This window comes from Prunus persica, chromosome G3 (genome assembly GCF_000346465.2).
Source record: "Prunus persica cultivar Lovell chromosome G3, Prunus_persica_NCBIv2, whole genome shotgun sequence".
Taxonomy (NCBI): domain Eukaryota; kingdom Viridiplantae; phylum Streptophyta; class Magnoliopsida; order Rosales; family Rosaceae; genus Prunus; species Prunus persica.
Window position 1 is genome coordinate 20,244,843 of NC_034011.1, and position 19,522 is coordinate 20,264,364.

The window sequence follows — 19,522 nt, forward strand, 5'->3', positions numbered from 1 at the left end:
TGTTTTTGTTTTTTACAAAGTTGTTTTTGTTTTTTACATAGAGTTAACAAGTTTGGAGTCCCGTTAAATGTAAGGACAGATGTCAAAAAACTACAAAGGGGATATGGATGAACATGGAATTTGGGGACAGCAGATTCGAACTCCACATATCCTATGATAAATTTTTTTGACTTTTGAGCTTTAATCAATTCTCAACATTTTTACATAATTTAAGCTTTGAAACCTTTACAATTTTATGTATCTAAATAGAGTTTTACAGGTAAAAAAAACTAAACTTGAAAATCACAAGTTGAGTATAAAAATTCATGCTTCAGTGAAAAACGTCATTGGGCCTTTTTTTTGGGGTTAAAAACATCATTGGGCCTATTGGTATTGGGCAAAATGTCACCCCACGAAATAAAGGATATAGAGGAAATAAATCTTTCCAAATTCAAAAACCAACATTTCCCCGCTTCTTTTGCACGAAATCTCAGTTTTCACTCTTCCACTTCACATTTCTTTTCATTACTGGATTTGTACACAAAACAGAGAAGCCATGGCTGTCATCTTCCCTGACTCGCAACCCAGCACCCCTCTTCAGGACCCTCTCCTGCCCTGGCTCTGGTACTCAATCTCTCTCCCTCTCTCTCTCTCTCTCTCTCTCTCTCTCTCTCTCTCGCATACCCTTCAATTTCCTGAAATTTGCTGAAACTTTGTTACCAACCCAGGTCGGTAAAGCAAGCTCTTGAGGATTGGAACTCTGGAAAAGAATCCGGGTCGGATCTCACCAAGCTTCTGTCAGATTGCATCGCTGCATTCAAGGACAATGATCAGTACCGAGACGACATCAGATTCCTCAAGATTTGGTTCTTTTATGTATGTCGCACACTTTTTTCTAAAACCTAATTCTACCAATTTTCATGCATTTTAGTTTCAATCTTTTAATTAAACAATTGTCTAGTTGCTTTCATTATATTTGTTAATAATTACAGTATGGTACATTTTGTCAACGAGATTGATACTTTGTTTCAGGGTTTGATTACTTGAATTGTCTTTGTGGGTTCTGTTTGTAGATGGATTTCAGTGAAGATTTTGGAAGCGTTTTTCAGAAAATGTGGGAGAGTAAGATTTGTGTTGGAAACGCTTTGCTTTATATTTGGTATGCGTCCTTTCTCGAATCCAAAGGAAAATTATACGATGCGAGCATGGTTTATCAGATGGGTATTTCGAGGTCCCTCTCTTTGTCTCTCTATATAATTTTGTGTGCAGTGTAATTGTTCAATTTAATGTAATGTTTATTATGTTTTCTGTGGTGATAGGAATGCTAAACCAGTTGAGTGGGTGAAGAAGGCACATGCCTTGTTTCTTGAAAGGATGTCTGAAATTGTTTCTTCAGCTCAGACTGTAAGCAAGCCTTTTTTCTTTGATTTGTAAACTTTCTAAATCTTAATGCAAAAGTCTTGAACCTTGGGTTGTTCACTTGTTTCTTCCTCTCCTTGCTTTACGGACGTTGTATTTCAGCTAGCCTTGTTTTATGTACATGTTTTGTGCCTTGTTATGTTGCAAAACCTGTTAACTTTTAATGTGGCTTATATTATGTACGTCCTTTGTTTAGATTTAAGACAGACTAAATGAATCAACACGTAGGCAATTGATATGTATTACATTTTCTTCTTTATTGCCCCAGGTGTTTTATAATTTTGGTTGAATTGTTGCATAGTTGCAAAATACCTATGTAGGATGTAAGACAATACATCAATTTTCGTTTCTGTGTTGCAGATTGGCAATGATGAATCGATTACATTTGGGAGCCTCACTAACCCATGGTCCAGCTCCACTATGAAAGTCCTATTAAAGAAAATTAATCATGAACTTATGAAATATGATGTGAGATGGTTTCCCGTCATTGTTGCATAATCTCTTATGTAGTCTGATTAAGAGAAGCCTCACTAGATTTTTCTTTTCACACGTCTCAGGGATACCAGTGTACTACTAAACCTTATTCAGGAAAAGTGGCGTTGTCTTCTCTGAAGAACTCGTCAAGGAACAAGACAATTGAGATAGGTGATTTTTTTTTTTTGGGGGTCAAAAATTGAGATAGGTGATTGATTCACATTATTGGTTCAATATCTTTGCTATATTCCACTATATGAATTTATGCACACAGTGTTACTTGGTGTAGCCTCTTGTGCTGAAATCTTCTTAGTGTGTTTGAATTTGCGGATTTAGAAGAAGACATTAAACTGAAATTCTCAGTGTAAATTGTTTGAGATTTTAAAGATGGATAGACAAATAAAGTCTTTTTTACTGTCTGCTTGCATTTTACCTCTGATGTATGAACAGGAGGTTTATTCTTATTTTTCAATCTCATTAAGTACTCATCCTTGAGCAATCGGTTATCAGGTAGAAATGATGTTGGAGGATATTTTATCATCTCTATGTTTGGCGACCTCTGCTTGTCTTTAATCTCAACCTGTCTTATCTTTAATCTCAACTGTTTGGGGTTTACTACATGGCCCCATATACAAACATTTGCTGTTTATATCCTGATCAAAAGTCTGCTTTCTGGATTTGAATGTATCAGTTGTTCCTCATTTTTATTTTATTTCTTCCTTGCACTCAAGAATTAGACCTAATACCAACCAACTTCAACACTGTCCTATACTGTTGCCACGTTACCACCTTACCAGGGAGTCAGAATCTTCTTGGAGACTCAAAACATTCTGATTCCATTAGATAAAATTAAGTGCTTCTATGTTTTAATTTTTCTGTCATTTTATCTAGGGATGCTCCATAGAATGCTAGAAGGTCAATGTATTACTGTTGATTGCCCAATTCGTGGTACTCACAGGTCGTACAAAGTACCAGATCATAGGTTGTGCAGGCCAGGGTGGTTTTGCTCAAGTGTATAAAGCATATGTCAGCTGTAATCCTGATGATGTTGTTGCATTGAAGGTAAATTATACCTGAGACTTCATACTCTCCTAGTGCTGACCAGTGTCTGACTGAATAGTTTCACAGTTTTTGAAATCTTTGGCAGATACAAAAGCCTGCTTTCCCTTGGGAGTTCTATATGTATCGTCAGCTGAATCAACGGATCTCAGACAAGGAAGTATGCATTCCTGATCCTCCGATTCTTTTGTTGTTAGTTGCTAGTACTGTTTATTTTACACTTTGATATATCATTGTATCAGAGGTCAAGCTTTGGTGTCGCTCATAGAATGCATCTCTATTCTGACTGTAGCATACTCGTCTGCGATTATCTTGCTAATGGAACACTTCAGGTTGGTTAATCATATTAATACCAATTTTCATGTCTGGCACAGTTGTTTCTTGTATGCTTATTATAACTGAATGATCTTGCGTAGGATGCAATAAACTCATTTGCCGTCATTGGCAAGTCCATGGAAGAAGTATTATGCATTTATTACACCATAGAAATGCTCTATATGCTAGAAACTCTGCATGGTGTCGGCATCATTCATGGAGATTTCAAGCCTGATAATTTGCTTATTCGTTATGCTAGGTAAAAGCCATTCACCATGGTATATCTTGAATGTGCTACGCTGTCTTACAGATAAGTTTTGCAAAACAGCATAATGGAATTTGAACATAAAGAAAACTGGAACTTTGACTACTGTTATCTTTTACTCACATCTGCAACCTTTTTTCATTTTCCTTCCTTTGTTCTCTCCTAGAGGCTACTACTTGTAATATTGAGTCGCATTCGTTCTTTTTCTTCTCTTATTCTTACTGCTCTATCTGGTTATTAGACATGTTTTAATAGCTTTAGTTTCTATCAAAATTATCCTACGCTTGCATATAGGAGACGCTTAACTTTGAATAGTAGGCTGTTAACTGAATCTAGAATAGAAGCATCCTCTTTTACAACGTTGACTACTTTTTTCTAATTATAAGTGCCAGCTCATTACAACAACATGATTGTAATAGAAGTGCAGGCAAAGGTGCGTTCAGTTGAGATTATTTTATCAGAACAGTGCTACTAACAAGAAATGAAAAAGAATCTCCAGGGCTTCTCTTCCCATTAATTTCTGTTACATTATAGCTCCTGTGTTCTTTCATATCTCCCAATGGGGTGCTGACTGAAAGAGTTTTCTGCAATACAAAAAGTCTAATTTTCATTCATGAGACTGACCTATGAAGCTTACCATCTTGCGACATCAATGACCTGTCCTTTTGGCAGGGATGGCATTACAAAAGCTGGATCTCGCTACGGAAATGACCTTACAAAAGATGGATTTCGTGACAGAAGTGGTCCTTGGCATGATCAGGTTAAATTTTTTTGTGCATAAGACTATTATTCAATTTAAGTTTTTATGATTAATCTGGGTATTATCTTGCAGGGTCTTTGCCTTGTCGATTGGGGAAGAGGGATAGATATGCATCTCTTTCCTGACAATATGGAGTTTAAGGGAGATTGCCGGACTTCTGGATTTCGTTGTGTAGAGATGCAAGAGAATAGGCCATGGACATTTCAGGTAGTCTTCGTTTTATTTGCACTGTAAAATTCAGCCAACATGTTTGTATCTAATTTTGCTGTCACTTGTTACCAGGTAGACACATATGGCCTCTGTGTTGTTGTCCATATGATGCTGCATAATTCTTACATGGAGATTGAAAAGAAACTGTCACCTGAAGGGGGTTACATTTATCAACCCAAGTCATCTTTTAAAAGGTACTTTTCAGTTCTGCATGCTTGGCCATTTGTTTGTCATATTGATTTTTTTATATATATTTTTTTTTCTGAGAGGGGTACAATTTTTTTTACTTTTTAAACACTTGATTATTAGCAAAGTCACGTTAGAAATTTAGGGCCATAACATAGCTATGCGAACACAAATAAACAGACGTACTTATATATATTTATATTTTTTCTAACATCTCTTTACCTTCACTCTTCAGTTTGTATTCTGACGATTTTGAGTTCTAATCTGGTCGTTCAAATGAGTTCAGATATTGGAATGGTGAACTTTGGAGGAATTTATTTAAGAAACTGCTTAACAGTAGCCCCGGCGGTAATGACAAGAAGTTGTTGCAGGATTTGAGGGAGACCTTCCAGGATTACATGTGCTCAGACCCTCAGCTTATAAAGAAACTAAGCGAATTACTGGTTAAGCAAAGGGCCTCATTGTGTGCTTAGTGACCCCATCATCCCTCCTGATTTTCTGTTCTTGAGACCTTTGATTATATTGGCTGTTCAAGCAAAAGAAATTTAGAAGATGAACTTTTTTTTTTTTTTTTTTTCAGTCAAGCTCATCTCTGGAGCATCTGTAAATTCAAGTGCCAAACTTTGTCTGAAGATGTGCACATATGTAATTTGTAGAGTTGTATGTTTGTATCCGAAGAACGAAGATGTATGCTTGCATTGCATGTGTTGAAGTAACTGAGTATGGAATTAATCCTTCAAATACCATGCAAGGACCATACGGTTTTGTCCAAGCCTCTCATACATTTCAATCTTTTTATAAGAATGAAATTTCATTGACCACTTCTTTGGCATCCAACTCTCACACATTTAATATGGAAAGAAGAAACTGAGTGCCTCCAATGGCTGAACTCCAAGGCACCAAACTCTTATTGTTTATGTGAATTTTGGGAGTATAACAGTCATGACACCAAATCAACTTGTTGAGTTCGGTTGGGGACTTGCAAACAGCAAGCTTCCTTTCTTTTGGGTAACTTGGCCTGATTTGGTTAGTAAATTTGCAAATTTGCCACCTGAGTTAGTGGATGAAACAAAAAAAAGAGGTCTAATAGCAAGTTGGTGCCCACAAGAGCAAGTCCTTGCAGGTGTGTGTGCCTATGCTTTGTTGGCCATTTTTTGGTGGCCAGCAAACCAAACTGTTACTAGTACACTTCCAATAAATGGGGAATTGGCACGAATATTGATAATGATGTCAAGAGAGATGAATCTACTTCAAGATCCACAACTATTTAGTGATATTATTATTCACTTCATTTGATTGAAGGAGATCTTAAGTTCGACTCACATGAATGATGAAGAAGATAATATTTGTGATGAGTTCGATATTTAGTTGTGACTAGCCTCATTTTAATGGTGTAGCATTGTTGTGGGCATTTAGCCCGTTATAAAAGTGGAGTGTAAATATCCTATTGTTTATAAAATAATAAATAAATAAAAGGGTACACCACATATAATTTGGCCCAAAAAGTTGAGTAGCACTCCACGCAACTGAACCGAGTGATATCAGAATGGGGGACCAATGACCAACTATCAATTAAAAGTTGTGGTACTTTGCTCTTTGAAGTTTAAGGGACTCTTTCGAAAGGGCAAGTTATAAAAAAATTCATTTAACTTGGTGGGGCTAAACTCCAAAGTCTCAATTTTCTTCAACTTGATATATGGGAAGTATATACTTGATAATTTCTGGAGATATTTCTCCGAAGTCTTTTCCAACCTATAAATGCTTGGCTCATTGGTTGAATGTTTGGTGGCACCGTTATGAATATGCTACCCCAAGATAGATATTCATTGGTGAAATGGAAGTGCCAACATTTATAGTTTGAGTATGACACAATTGAGTTGAGTGATCGATATGGGAATATGACCAACGATGCCAAAGCATCTACAATATGACTAACCATAAAATTTCTTCAAACAATAAGATAAGAGTTAAGTTTTCGAAATTTCTCTCGGAAACTTTTAACCTTGTCAATTTTCATTTTGATTATAAAAATTAATATACCTTGTAGCCGATCGGATCATATATGTTCGATTCCCCCCTCCTCCATAATATGGCTTGTATATCTAGACAAAAGAGGGTATTTAAATAGCATTTGAGATAAGCTCAACAGCTACAAATGAAATCAGATCTCGATCAACAAGGCAATACCATGCACACCCAAGTACCACTCAATAATAAATTCCGCATAATTCTGAAGATTCTGTCCCCCAGCTACCAAGATACTCATAAAGCACACCCTCCAACCCCATCACCATATAATTATGATGAACTCAGACTTAGGATGCAACCTCAACTTCCTTCATGATACCAGAGCAGGTTAGCCCATGTGTGAAAGCCCAACAGCCACATATGCTCCACGTTACCTAATATGTGTTGTACACGAGTAGGCTTGAAAATTCACCACATGTGCGGGGCCTACAATTTATCGATTTTTTTAAGGTACATACTTAAAATGGAAAATTTTCTTTGTTTAGCTAATTAACTGAGTGTTATAATGCAGGTGAGAGCTTCTTAACAAATGGCTTTTTGGACAAGGTCATTGATTGGATTCCAGGAATGAAAGGCATACGTTTGAGGGATCTCACATCCTTCCTTCGAACCACGAATCCGGATGATGTCTTGCTTACCTTGGGCTTAGTGGTATCGGATGTAGTTCATAAAGCTTCAGCACTTGTTCTTTTTACATTTGATGCTTTGGAACAAGGTGTTTTGACTGCTCTCTCATCTATGCCTAATATTCCACCTGTTTATACCATTGGTCCTGTTGAATTACTTCTCAATCAGATACCAAAAGACCATTTGAACTTTATCGGATATAGTCTATGGAAAGAAGAAACTGAGTGCCTCCAATGGCTAAACTCCATGGCAAAAAACTCAGTTGTTTATGTGAATTTTGGGAGTATAACGGTCATGACGCCAAATAAACTTGTTGAGTTTGGTTGGGGACTTGCAAATAGCAAGCTTCCTTTCCTTTGGGTAATTAGGCCAGATTTGGTTATTGGTGAATCAGCAATTTTGCCACCTGAGTTTGTAGCTGAACTGAAACAAAAGAAAGGGGTCTAATAGCAAGTTGGTGCCCACAAGAGCAAGTCCTTAACCACGCATCAGTCGGAGGGTTTTTGAGGCACAGCGGCTGGAATTCAACGATTGAGAGTCTAACTGCAGTTGTGCCTATGCTTTGCTGGCCATTTTTTGCTGACCAACAAACTGACTGTTACTATACTTGCAACGAATGGGGCATTGGCATGGAGATTGATAATGATGTCAAGAGAGATGTAGAGAAGCTTATTAAAGAGTTAATGGAGAGGGAGAGAATGGTAAGAAAATGAAAAATAAGGCCATGGAGTGGAAGAAACTGGCACAAGAGGCAACTGGTTCACATGGTTTTTCATCCACAAACTTTGACAATATAGTGAATCAAGTTCCGTTAAGGAAAAGGTAGATGTCATCCTTAAGAACATTGTCATTAGTAACAACTAGATGTTATTGGTACAAGATATGGTAAATGTTTGTTGGTCTTTTAATAACTAGAATAAATGTACCCCATTATATTTAAACTAGTTTATACTTTTTTTAGAAATATATTTAAAGAGAGCTTGAAACATCGTGTTCATTGATTTTATTGGTCTCAGATACATTGATGATTTTCAATTTGCATGATTTTTTTGAAAGGATGATCTCTGAATGAATATGTGAAAAATAGATGGTTTGAATTGTTGAAAAAAATTTCGTAAAGAACCCTAAAAAATATCCCTGAAATAAAATTATTTCAAAAATCTCTTCATAAAAAAGGAATATATATATATATATATATATAATTTTGCTCTAATTCAGACGTCCGCATTTTGTTAAACTACGGTTGTCCACAAATTTGCCAATATATATATAAATGCAAATAAAAGCTTATATGCTGCCAGATTACTTTCACCTTGGCAGAGGTGTGGGCCCTCCAAAAAGTATCCCAAATGTGGGAGTATGGAGATGCAGAAGAAGAAGCAGTACCATTGGTTGCTCTCAAGGCTCTTGCAACGTGTTAAGTACTTTGTACTAAACTGCCATTTTTAATTAATGAATTCAACAACTTTCTAGTGCTAATTGGAATTGCACGAATCAAATCCACCTCTTCTGCAAAAAAACAAGTTGCAAAGTGGACAACCGTAGTTTAACAAAATGCGGATGTCCCATTAGAGAAAACTCTCTCTCTCTATATATATATACATTATTTGATATGCAATTCAAATTAAGATTTAATATTATAACTAGTTTATACTTTTTATGAAAATGAAGTGTAAACCAATTATGTAGCACATTTAGGGTGCCGCCGGCACTCTGTAACATACTTTCTGCCTTTATTTGCTTGGCTATTTTTTATTTATTTAAAAATTTATGTAATTGCATTCATAATTCAATTAGAAAAGTTACTAACTATAAAAGGTCATTACAATAATAGAACAATCTAACATCAAAATTAAAATAATTTTGCGTGTCTCCACTAACGATCACGCAAGATCGAAGAAATTTTGACATAGGCATCCCAATTAAGATTGAAAACTCAGAATAATTACAAAGAGAGATAAAATTTGAAAAAATAAGTCATAACAATACAAATAAAACTTTCAAAATAAATGATAGATGAAAAGTTCTTACAAAGGATAAGTGAAAGGTTCTCACAAAAAGAAATGTGAAAACTACATAGAGAACTCAAAGAGTCTCTGTGACTTATTCCAAATATAAAGAAATCGGAAAAAAAATAATGGTAAAGATCCGATGCGAAAATGCAAGTAGAAATTCAACACCGAAACGCAGATACAAAATTAAAATGCAAAGACAAGACAAACAACCTTAATTAAAATGCACAAAAAGATCCTGAGATCCTATATATCTTACGAACTACCACCACAAAAAGTCACACCTAGCTTTTGGGTGCCGGCCAGGCTGGCTTCTCTTTGTAATCTTTTCTTTTCTAAATAAAAAAACAAAACTGAAATAGTGGTGATTGGAATCAATACATGGCATTAATTTGAGATAAGCTCAACAGCTACAGAGATGAATCAGACTCAATCAACCATGCACGCAAGTTCTACTCAATAATAAATGTCCCGAGCTACCAAGATTCACATTGAGTACCCTCCAAACCCCATCACCATAATTCTTACTATTTATATATAGACAAGGTAAATCGACCGACGTCTTTCATCATGTAGGGCCAACAAACGAAAAAGGAGATGGGCAAAAACCAGTCACTCGTTGAAAGTTAGCTAGCCCACCACTCCTATAAATAAATAATCTCTCCATTTGTATGAGTGAGCACAAAAAAGATCTAAAACATGACTTCCACGATAGTAGCTCATAATAAGCCTCATGCTGTCTGTGTTCCAGTCCCAGTTCAGAGCCATATAAAAGCCATGCTCAAGTTGGCAAAGCTCCTTCACAACAGAGGCTTCCACATTACCTTTGTCAACACAGAGTTCAACCACAGACGCTTTCTTAAGTCTCAAGGCCCCAACTCCCTTGATGGCTTGACTGATTTTCGGTTCGAAACCATCCCCGATGGCCTTCCGGACTCAGATGAAGGTGCAACGCAAGATGTCACTTTGCTTGCTGAAGCCGTTGTAAAAGATGGTTTCTTGGCTCCGTTTCGTAACCTCCTCGTAAAACTCAAGGACGCAGCAACTTCCAATAATAATCCTCCGGTGACTTGCATTGTTTCCGATGGTTTCATGTCGCCGTTCGCCATCAAAGCTGCCGAAGAATTTGGACTCCCTATTGCACTCTTCTTCACTATTGCTGCATGCAGCTTCATGGGATTTAAACAATTTCACGCTTTGGTCGAAAAAGGACTTGCACCACTCAAAGGTGAGATTAATTCATATTTACACTTTCAGTTCGTCATTCTGTTTTCTCATAATTTATTTATCTTATAATTTATTTAACAAATTGAAAATGGGAATAACATCGTACCTTATATATGATCGATTGTGTAACTGCTTTTTTTAAACATACCTCAAATGGATATTTTCCCCATTTAATTGGTTGTTAATGTAGATGAGAGCTGCTTAACGAATGGATTTTTGGACAAGGTCATAGATTGGATTCCAGGAATGGAAGGTATACGTTTAAGGAATCTCCCATCCTTCTTTCAAACCACAAATCCGGACGATGTCTTGTTTAAATTGAGCATGGTGGTAACAGATGAAGTTCATAAAGCTGCAGCACTTGTTCTTCTGACATTTGATGCTTTGGAAAAAGATGTTCTGAGTGCACTCTCATCTGTGCCTAATATTCCACCTGTTTATACCATTGGCCCTATCGAATTACTTCTCAATCAGATACCAAAAGACCCTTTGAAGAACTCTGTTGGGTACAGTCTATGGAAAGAAGAAACTGAATGCCTCCAATGGCTGAACTCCAAGGCACCAAACTCAGTTGTTTATGTGAACTTTGGAAGCATAACGGTCATGACACCAAATCAACTTGTTGAGTTTGGTTGGGGACTCGCAAATAGCAAGCTTCCTTTCTTCTGGGTAATTAGGCCAGATTTGGTTGTCGGTGAATCAGCAATTTTGCCACCAGAATTTGTAGCTGAAACAAAAGAAAGAGGTCTAGTAGCAAGTTGGTGCCCACAAGAGCAAGTCCTTAACCACGCATCAGTCGGAGGGTTTTTGACGCACAGCGGCTGGAATTCAACCCTTGAGAGTCTAACTGCAGGTGTGCCTATGCTTTGCTGGCCATTTTTTGCTGACCAACAAACTGACTGTTACTATACGTGCAATGAATGGGGCATTGGCATGGAGATTGATAATGATGTCAAGAGAGATGAAGTAGAGAAGCTTATTAAAGAGTTAATGGAGGGAGAGAAGGGTCAGAAAATGAAAAATAAGGCCATGGAGTGGAAGAAACTAGCAGAAGAGGCAACTGGTCCTCATGGTTCCTCATCCACAGGCTTTGACAATCTAGTTAATCAAGTTCTGTTAAGGAAAAGTTAGCCGTCATCCATATAAGACCACCTAATTGGCGAGGCAATAGCTTACCAAGGTGATAGAAACATGTACTCTCTTATGACATTACCAAGGCAATAGCACAAGTTTATTTTTGTGTCGGAACAAATGATAGTTACAAATTAAATTAAAAGTGATGTTAAAGATAATCGCTTACGTGAGCAGTTGCATCACATCTTTTAAACATTTAGTAATTGGTACATACTGATATGAGATGCGCAGTCGTCTATTCACCCTTTAAATATTTGGTTGTATGGTTGGCAATGCGGTTAAACATTATGGCCAAAAAATAATGATATACGGTTGCTGATTAATTCTCTTTTGTCCGCTTATATTTTTTTATATTTTTTAAATATTTTTTTATGATAACATACAATTTCTAATTAGGGAGTATAAATTAACAAAATAGGAGTAGGAATATATAATTTTCAACAAAATGAGTGTAAGTGAATAAAAAATGAGTGGAAAAATTGTAGAACATCATCTAACATGTTGGTATAAATAGAAGATTCCCTTTTATACTTGGGATGAAGATAAGATCCTATTTAAAGAGAAATAATGTTACAAGGGACCTCTTTTTTTTCTTTTTGTTTTTTCAGCACGCGATGTGAATCTAATAAAAAAAAATCACAAAGAAGAGAAGAGCATGAGTAAATGTTCTAAATCATCTGAGATAGAACAACTCCTGTTTTTTACTAATTCATTTTAAACACTGAGCATGATATTTGTAATTCAACTTAGCCCACTAAATAACGCCCTCTAAAAATAAAAATAAAAAGTTGTTTGACTGGTAAGATTTTTCTTCTTCCTTTTTTTCTTTTTTAATTTTAACATTTTCTTATCTGAATATGCAAGACTAGTAATTTTAAGATTTTTCACCTTTGAGTGGCGTGCAAGACTAGTAATCGATACTTGTTGTCAGTACTTTATAATTTCCGACGAAAAAAAAAATGTATTCAAGAGAGACTACATAAGCAACAAACACATACACATACATAACATTATGGCCAAAAAATAATGATATATGGGTGCCGATTAATTCTCTTTTGTCTATTTATATTCTTTTATAATTTTTAAATATTTTTTATGATAACATACAATTTTCAATAAGGAAGTGTAAATGAACAAAGGAGGAGTAGGAATATACAATTTCCATTGAAATGAGTGTAAGTGAATGAAAAAATGAATGAAAAAATTGTGGAACATCATTTAACATGTTGATATAAATAGAAGATTCCCTTTTATAAATAATATCTTAGATTGTGCTAGACAACAAGGAACGCAAATAGAGTCATCATACTCGGGATGAAGATAAGATCCTATTTAAAGAGAAATAATGTTAAAAGGGACTACTTTTTTTTTTTTCATTTTGTTTTTTAAGCACGCGAAGTGAAATTTAATAAAAAAAAAAAAATCACAAGGAAGAGAAGAGCATGAATAAATATTCTAAATCATCTGAGTTAGAACGACTCCTATTTTTACTAATTCATTGTAAACACTGGGCAAGATATTTGTAATTCAACTTAGCCCACTAAATAACATCCAAAAAAAAAAAGAAAAAAAAAGAGAGGTCTCTCAAAACACTAGTTTGCAAATCAAGACATTTTTTCATTGAAAATATATTTTTATGCTCTCATATTAACAAAATCATCATCTACCACCACAAATCTACCCTCTATTTTTCTACCTTCGATGCATCCATCGGTCTACACACTCCATTTAGTTGTTTGACTGGTAAGATTTGTCTTCTTCCTTTTTTTCTTTTTTAATTTTAACATTTTCTTATCTTGGCGGTACTTGTTGTCTGTACTTTATAATTTGACAACCCATACCTGAATATGCGTACTCCGCAGGTCCAAAGGGAAAAGTCAAGCAAATAATAAAAATAATAATGCAACATGTATTCAATTTGATCTTTGGCCACTCCACCACTTCAAGAGAGACTACATAAGCAACAAACGCATACACATACATAATCTGCATTTGCTCTTAATTAGTGCAAAACACAAACACAAACATATAATCTAAGCCAGATGGGTTCCAAGGCAGCAGCTAATAGACCTCATGTTGTTTGTGTTCCAGCTCCAGCTCAAAGTCATATCAAGGCAAACCTCAAATTTGCAAAGCTCCTCCACCATAGAGGTGTTCATGTAACCTTTGTCAACACAGAGTTCAACCACAACCGCTTTCTTAAATCTCTTGGACCCAACTCCCTTGACGGGTTGCCCGATTTTCGATTCGAAACTATTCCTGATGGCCTTCCAGCTGGTTCAGATCAAGATGCAACCCAAGATGTCTCTTTGGTTTCGGATTCCATCAACAACAAACTCTTGGCCCCTTTTCGAGACCTCCTTATGAAACTCAATGACAGATCAACTTCCGACAGTGATATCAATCCTCCAGTGACTTGCATTGTTTCAGATGGTTTCATGCCATTCACAACCACAGCTGCAGAAGAAATTGGAGTTCCTATAGTGCTTTTGTTTACTATTGCTGCATGCAGCTTCATGGGCTATAAGCAATACCCTGCTTTGGTGGAAAAAGGTCTTGCGCCACTCAAAGGTGAAATAAATGTTTTTTAAGGAATTAATTGTATGATATTATTGATTAACAAATGAAGCTTTTCTCTAATTAAATCTTACTTTGGGTGTTAATTATGTAGATGAGAGCTGTTTGACAAATGGCTTCTTGGACAAGGTAATAGATTGGATTCCAGGAATGAAAGGTATTCGTTTGAGGGATCTACCGGCGAATTTTCGAACTACAGATCCCAATGACTTCGTGTTTAACTTGTCCTTGGAATCGATTGAAAGAGTTCATAAAGCTTCAGCAGTTGTGCTTCATACTTTCGATGCATTGGAGCCAGATGTTTTGAATGCTTTGTCATCTATGTTTCCACTTGTTTATGCCATTGGGCCTGACCAATTACTTCTCAATCAATTACCAGAAGACCCTTTGAAGCATATTGGATACAATTTATGGAAAGAAGAAACTGAATGCCTTGAATGGCTAAAATCCAAGGCACCAAATTCAGTTGTGTATGTGAATTTTGGCAGCATAGCAGTCCTGACACCACAACAACTTGTTGAGTTTGGATGGGGACTTGCAAATAGTAAGCTTCCTTTCTTTTGGGTGATTAGGCCTGATTTGGTTGTTGGTGAATCAGCAATTTTGCCACCTGAGTTTGTAGCTGAAACAAAGGAAAGAGGTCTAATAGCAAGTTGGTGCCCACAAGAGCAAGTCCTTAACGACCCATCAGTCGGAGGGTTTTTGACACACGGCGGTTGGAATTCAACCATTGAGAGTTTGTGTGCAGGAGTGCCTATGCTTTGTTGGCCCTTCTTTGCAGACCAACAAACAAACTGTTACTATGCTTGCAATGAATGGGGAATTGGCTTGGAGATCAACAATGATGTCAAGAGAGACCAAATAGAGAAGCTTGTTAAAGAGTTAATGGAAGGAGAGAAGGGTAAGAAAATGAAAAATAAGGTCATGGAGTGGAAGAAACTAGCAGAAGAAGCCACCAGTCCACATGGTTCTTCATCCACAAACTTAGACAATTTAGTGAATCAAGTGATCTTAAGAAAAACCTAGATTATTTTCATTGAAGTTTTAACCCTGCGTACCATTAGCCCTCTCTTCTCTCTCTAGTCTGAAGAGAGAAAAACCATAGGAATGTACAGCAGCCGCCGGCCCCTTTGGGGGTCGGTGGCTGGCTCCCCCTCCTCCCTCGATCCCTTCTCCTCTCCTATCGTCCCCTCATCCCCTCCCCTACTCCTTTCCCAGCTCTTCCCCTTTCCTCTCCTCTTTTCTTCTCCCCATCTTTCTCCCCTCTCCTCCCTTCCTTATACCCGCCCCCTCTGCTTCTCACCCGCCCTTCCTCCTTGTCCCTCCTTTCCTTTTGCTCCTTCCCTCCCTCGCAGTTTTAGGCTGGGATTGTGTGACTGGCTCTTTTGGTTTTTCGGTTTTATCCGGAGTTGTCAATTTTCGAGTTGCTTTGGGACCACTTTGCTGCCTCCGTTGGTTGCTTTGCAGATCTTTTGTCGACTTTGATTGCTGCTTTTGATTTCGTGTTTTTTGTTTGCAGTTTCGGTGTTGATTTTAGTGCTTGTTGCCGTGTCTATTTGTATTTTATTTTATTTATCAGAGTTAAAAGTTGTAAGGGGTTGTAATTGCACTTGTTGTTTGGGCGTCTAGGTCGTTTGGCTGTAGGGCGGGTTGTGTTCTATGCCTGATTTATCTAGGCTCTCGGTTTCTTTACCGTATTTTCTGTGGCCATGTGAGTTTATGAGGGGAGACACACGGTTGATGTCGGTGTATTTTCCCCCTATCTGGATTAACTTTTGGAGAGTAACTCTGCTTCCACATTTGTATTAACCTTATATGGGTATATGTCTTTGCACTGGCCTTTACAACTTACAATCTTTGTGCTTGATTTATAAATACAATGTATCGCTTCCTCTCAGAAAGGAAAACCTAGATTTTGTTATTCTGTATACAGTTTCCCTTGTTGGTTCTTTAGCAAGATCAAATCTCGTATATGTATCGTGGTTGGAAGATTTAATACATCTAAGTTTAAATAATACTTGGATCTAATAGACCTCGTCTGAAAGTTAGTCTATCAATACGTGCCAAAAAAAAAACCATTTAAAAATGCATGGCACATGTTCGTGATAACAAAGTTCAATGAAGACGTAGGAAGAAACTTTGAGAAGAAGCTTGCAATTTCTTTTATTAATTTTCTCTCCTTTTTCAATCTGCTTTACAATGAACAGTATCTAATATTTATATGACAGAAGCACTTAGCTTCTCAGCTACGACTTAACAAACACGTGAACCCACGTGAACTTCTAACTAACTAAACAATTCAGCATGCCATGTCAGCATTATATACATGTCTTTTGCCAATCATCCCCCCTCAATCGCAGTGGTGGCTGGACCAACACTAAGATTGTGACAGTGTTTCAAAAATAATGGACTATGCAGGCCCTTTGTGCAAATGTCGGCAACTTGGTCTTCAGTATTGACATATCGAACCACCAAATCATGACGCTGAACCCGTTCTCTGATAAAGTGAAAATCAAGTTCTAAATGCTTTATGCGAGAGTGCAAAACTGGATTACTACTTAAGGCCAATGCTGATAAATTGTCACTATGTAAGATTGGAGCTTCAGGAACAACAATATGTAAGTCTTGAAGAACATATCTGATCCAAGAGATATCCACAGTTGGCAAGAGCTCGATACTCTGCCTCTGTAGAACTACGAGAGACAGAAGATTGCTTACGAGAAGACCAAGAGATAGGATTCTGTCCAAGAAATACAACATACCCTGTAGTAGAGCGACGAGTATTAGGATCCCCAGCCCAATCTGCGTCACTATAGCCAACCAAAACAGAAGAACCAGATGTAAATGTCAAACCATAAGATAAAGTGCCTTGCACATATCTCAGTATACGCTTAACTAAAGTCATATGAATATCAGTAGAAGCAGTCATAAACTGGCATACGGTGTTCACAGCATATGCCAGATCTGGGCGTGTGAATGTGAGGTATTGAAGAGCTCCAACCAAGCTGCGAAACATTGTAGGATCAGGAAGTAATGTACCATCAGTTGTCAGAACATGACAATGAGGTTTACAAGGTGTAATTGATGGTTTACACGTTTCCATGCCAGCTCTCTTAAGTAAATCACCAGCATATTTAGCTTGGTTGACAAACAAATCACCATTGGACTGATAAGAAACCTCCAAGCCCAAGAAATAAGTAAGCTGGCCAATATCTTTCATATCAAACACTTGTCCCAAATCATCAATCACAGATTGCACTAGGGTAGAACTTGACCTAGTGATGATAATGTCATCCACATACAACAAAAGAATAACCACATTAGGACCATCATGCTTCACAAAGAGACTAGGATCGGAGTGTGAAGAAACAAAGCCGAAAGCTGGAAGATATCCAGTGAACTTGGCATTCCAAGCACGTGGTGCCTGTTTAAGACCGTAAAGAGACTTTCGTAGCCGACATACATAATCTGGATAATGATGATCAATGAATCCCAAAGGCTGTTTCATGTACACTTCCTCCTGTAGGTCACCATGAAGAAATGCGTTTTTAACGTCCAATTGGCGCAAACACCATTTATGAGTTGCAGCCAAACTTAAAATCAATCGAACTGTGGTATGACGAACTACAGGACTAAAGGTTTCGTCAAAATCTATACCTTGTTCTTGACTAAAACCTTGTGCAACTAAACGAGCTTTATATCGAGCAATACGTCCATCAGCATGTCTTTTAATTTTGTAAATCCAACGACAACCAACAATATTCTTATCAGAGGGTGGAGGAACTAAATCCCATGTACCTTGAATTTCCTCTGTCATAGCCTGCTGCCACTCAGACTTTGTACTAGCTTCGCGAAAAGTATGAGGCTCATCAAGAGCAGTAATTGTAGATAAACAAGTGGAAAAACATTGAAAATCACCAAAATCTTTCTTCTTCTTAATACCACTTTTAAGACGAGTTTGCATAGAATGACCATGCTGTGGAATGGTAATATGAGAAGAAGAACTAGAGGCACTGTGACAGAGAGAGGAAGCAAAACCTGTAATTGAGCAGGATCCAAAATAGGTTGCATAGTCTGAGCAGAACCTAAGACCTCTTGAGCCTCAGATGTAGATACTGAAGAAGATGAATTCTCATTTGAACATGGGAGAGGAGAGTGATCAGACTCTGTGGGAGTAACATATCTATAAGGCAATGAAACTGCTATAGCTGAAGGAGACAAGTGTGTCATGACAGAAGAAAATTGGGTTGAGGATACTGAATAATTCTTCATTGGAAACTGAGTTTCATCATAAATCACATGTCTTGAAATAACCACTTTATGAGTGTCAGGATGAAAACAAATAACACCCTTATAACCAAGAGAGTATCCAAGGAACACATGCTCTGCTGATCATGGCTCTAACTTGTGAGAATTATAGGGTCGAAGAAGTGGATATACTGCAGATCCAAAAACTTTTAATGATTGAAGCTCAGGATTATGACCAAACAATTTGAAGTATGGAGATGTCATTTGAAGAAGCTGACAAGGCATACGATTTATGAGAAAGGCAGCATGAGCTGCAGCATAGTACCAAAACTTGTCATTCAAGGCAGCAGTAGCAAGTAATGTAATTGTGGTTTCAATAATATGCCTATTCTTCCTCTCAGCAATCCCATTTTGATTAGGGGTATAAGGACATGAAATCTGATGGAGAATTCCCTTAGAAGCCAAGAAATCTTTAAAGGCTTTACTATTATACTCCCCACCACCATCAGATTGAAAATATTGCGCAGAAGCTTGAAAGTGCTTAGTAATATACGCATGAAATTTCACAAATGTAGGAAAAACCTCAGATTTCTTGATTAATGGAAAAATCCAGAGGAATAGAGTACAGTCATCGATGATTGACACATAATATCTATATCCACCAAATGCTACAGAGGAGGAAGGACCCCATACATCAGAGTGTAATCGCTGAAAAGGTAATGAAGAATGAGACTGGGAACTAGCAAAAGGAAGTCGGTGCATTTTACCACTCAAACAAAAACTACATACACTCTGAGAGGAATCTGAAACACTAGAAATTTGAGACTGTTTCAACATCTGAGTAAGAACTTCGTTGGACACATGACCAAATCTTTGATGCCAAAGAACTGAAGATACTGGTTTCCCAAGTAAAGCTGTTGGAGTAGAGGCAATCCCTTCAACTACAATTGGTGAAGACTTGGTGTTAGACCTTATTGACAAATCACCCAGAGCTTGAGGAAT

The 19,522-nt window shown here is 37.2% G+C and overlaps 3 protein-coding genes and 1 pseudogene across 5 annotated transcripts; all 4 read left to right on the plus strand.

Annotated features, from left to right (window-relative positions):
- On the plus strand, nt 458–5,485 carry LOC18783941 (mitotic checkpoint serine/threonine-protein kinase BUB1). Of its 3 annotated transcripts, none has more exons than XM_020559408.1 (14): nt 458–603; nt 708–855; nt 1,053–1,210; nt 1,299–1,383; nt 1,759–1,866; nt 1,956–2,043; nt 2,831–2,934; nt 3,020–3,091; nt 3,174–3,263; nt 3,348–3,505; nt 4,184–4,271; nt 4,344–4,478; nt 4,554–4,675; nt 4,954–5,485. In XM_020559408.1, exons 1-14 carry the CDS (start codon nt 536–538, stop codon nt 5,138–5,140), a joined length of 1,611 nt encoding a protein of 536 aa, XP_020414997.1. In that variant the 5' UTR covers nt 458–535; the 3' UTR covers nt 5,141–5,485. The 3 variants fall into 3 exon arrangements, with proteins under 3 accessions (XP_020414997.1, XP_020415000.1, XP_020414999.1); XM_020559411.1 differs by having other exon boundaries at nt 4,903–5,043; XM_020559410.1 differs by lacking the exon at nt 1,759–1,866.
- LOC109947907 lies at nt 5,998–8,151 on the plus strand (annotated as a pseudogene).
- Nucleotides 10,012–11,890, plus strand: LOC109947794 (7-deoxyloganetin glucosyltransferase-like). The gene is made up of 2 exons (XM_020558841.1): nt 10,012–10,562; nt 10,752–11,890. Exons 1-2 carry the CDS (start codon nt 10,034–10,036, stop codon nt 11,690–11,692), a joined length of 1,470 nt encoding a protein of 489 aa, XP_020414430.1. The 5' UTR covers nt 10,012–10,033; the 3' UTR covers nt 11,693–11,890.
- On the plus strand, nt 13,651–16,193 carry LOC18782747 (7-deoxyloganetin glucosyltransferase). Its single transcript, XM_007216509.2, has 2 exons — nt 13,651–14,266; nt 14,367–16,193. The coding sequence occupies exons 1-2, from the start codon at nt 13,738–13,740 to the stop codon at nt 15,296–15,298; spliced, it is 1,461 nt and encodes a 486-aa protein (XP_007216571.2). The 5' UTR covers nt 13,651–13,737; the 3' UTR covers nt 15,299–16,193.

What these genes read in the sequence shown, in the direction of transcription:
- LOC18783941 (XM_020559408.1), top strand. Translation starts at nt 536, where the DNA reads ATGGCTGTCATCTTCCCTGACTCGCAACCCAGCACCCCTCTTCAGGAC. An exon ending in TTGCTTATTCGTTATGCTAG is followed by an intron (nt 3,506 to 4,183) that starts GTAAAAGCCATT and finishes TCCTTTTGGCAG; the next exon opens with GGATGGCATTACAAAAGCTG. An exon ending in CCCAAGTCATCTTTTAAAAG is followed by an intron (nt 4,676 to 4,953) that starts GTACTTTTCAGT and finishes AAATGAGTTCAG; the next exon opens with ATATTGGAATGGTGAACTTT.
- LOC109947794 (XM_020558841.1), top strand. Translation starts at nt 10,034, where the DNA reads ATGACTTCCACGATAGTAGCTCATAATAAGCCTCATGCTGTCTGTGTT. An exon ending in AGGACTTGCACCACTCAAAG is followed by an intron (nt 10,563 to 10,751) that starts GTGAGATTAATT and finishes TTGTTAATGTAG; the next exon opens with ATGAGAGCTGCTTAACGAAT.
- LOC18782747 (XM_007216509.2), top strand. Translation starts at nt 13,738, where the DNA reads ATGGGTTCCAAGGCAGCAGCTAATAGACCTCATGTTGTTTGTGTTCCA. An exon ending in AGGTCTTGCGCCACTCAAAG is followed by an intron (nt 14,267 to 14,366) that starts GTGAAATAAATG and finishes TTAATTATGTAG; the next exon opens with ATGAGAGCTGTTTGACAAAT.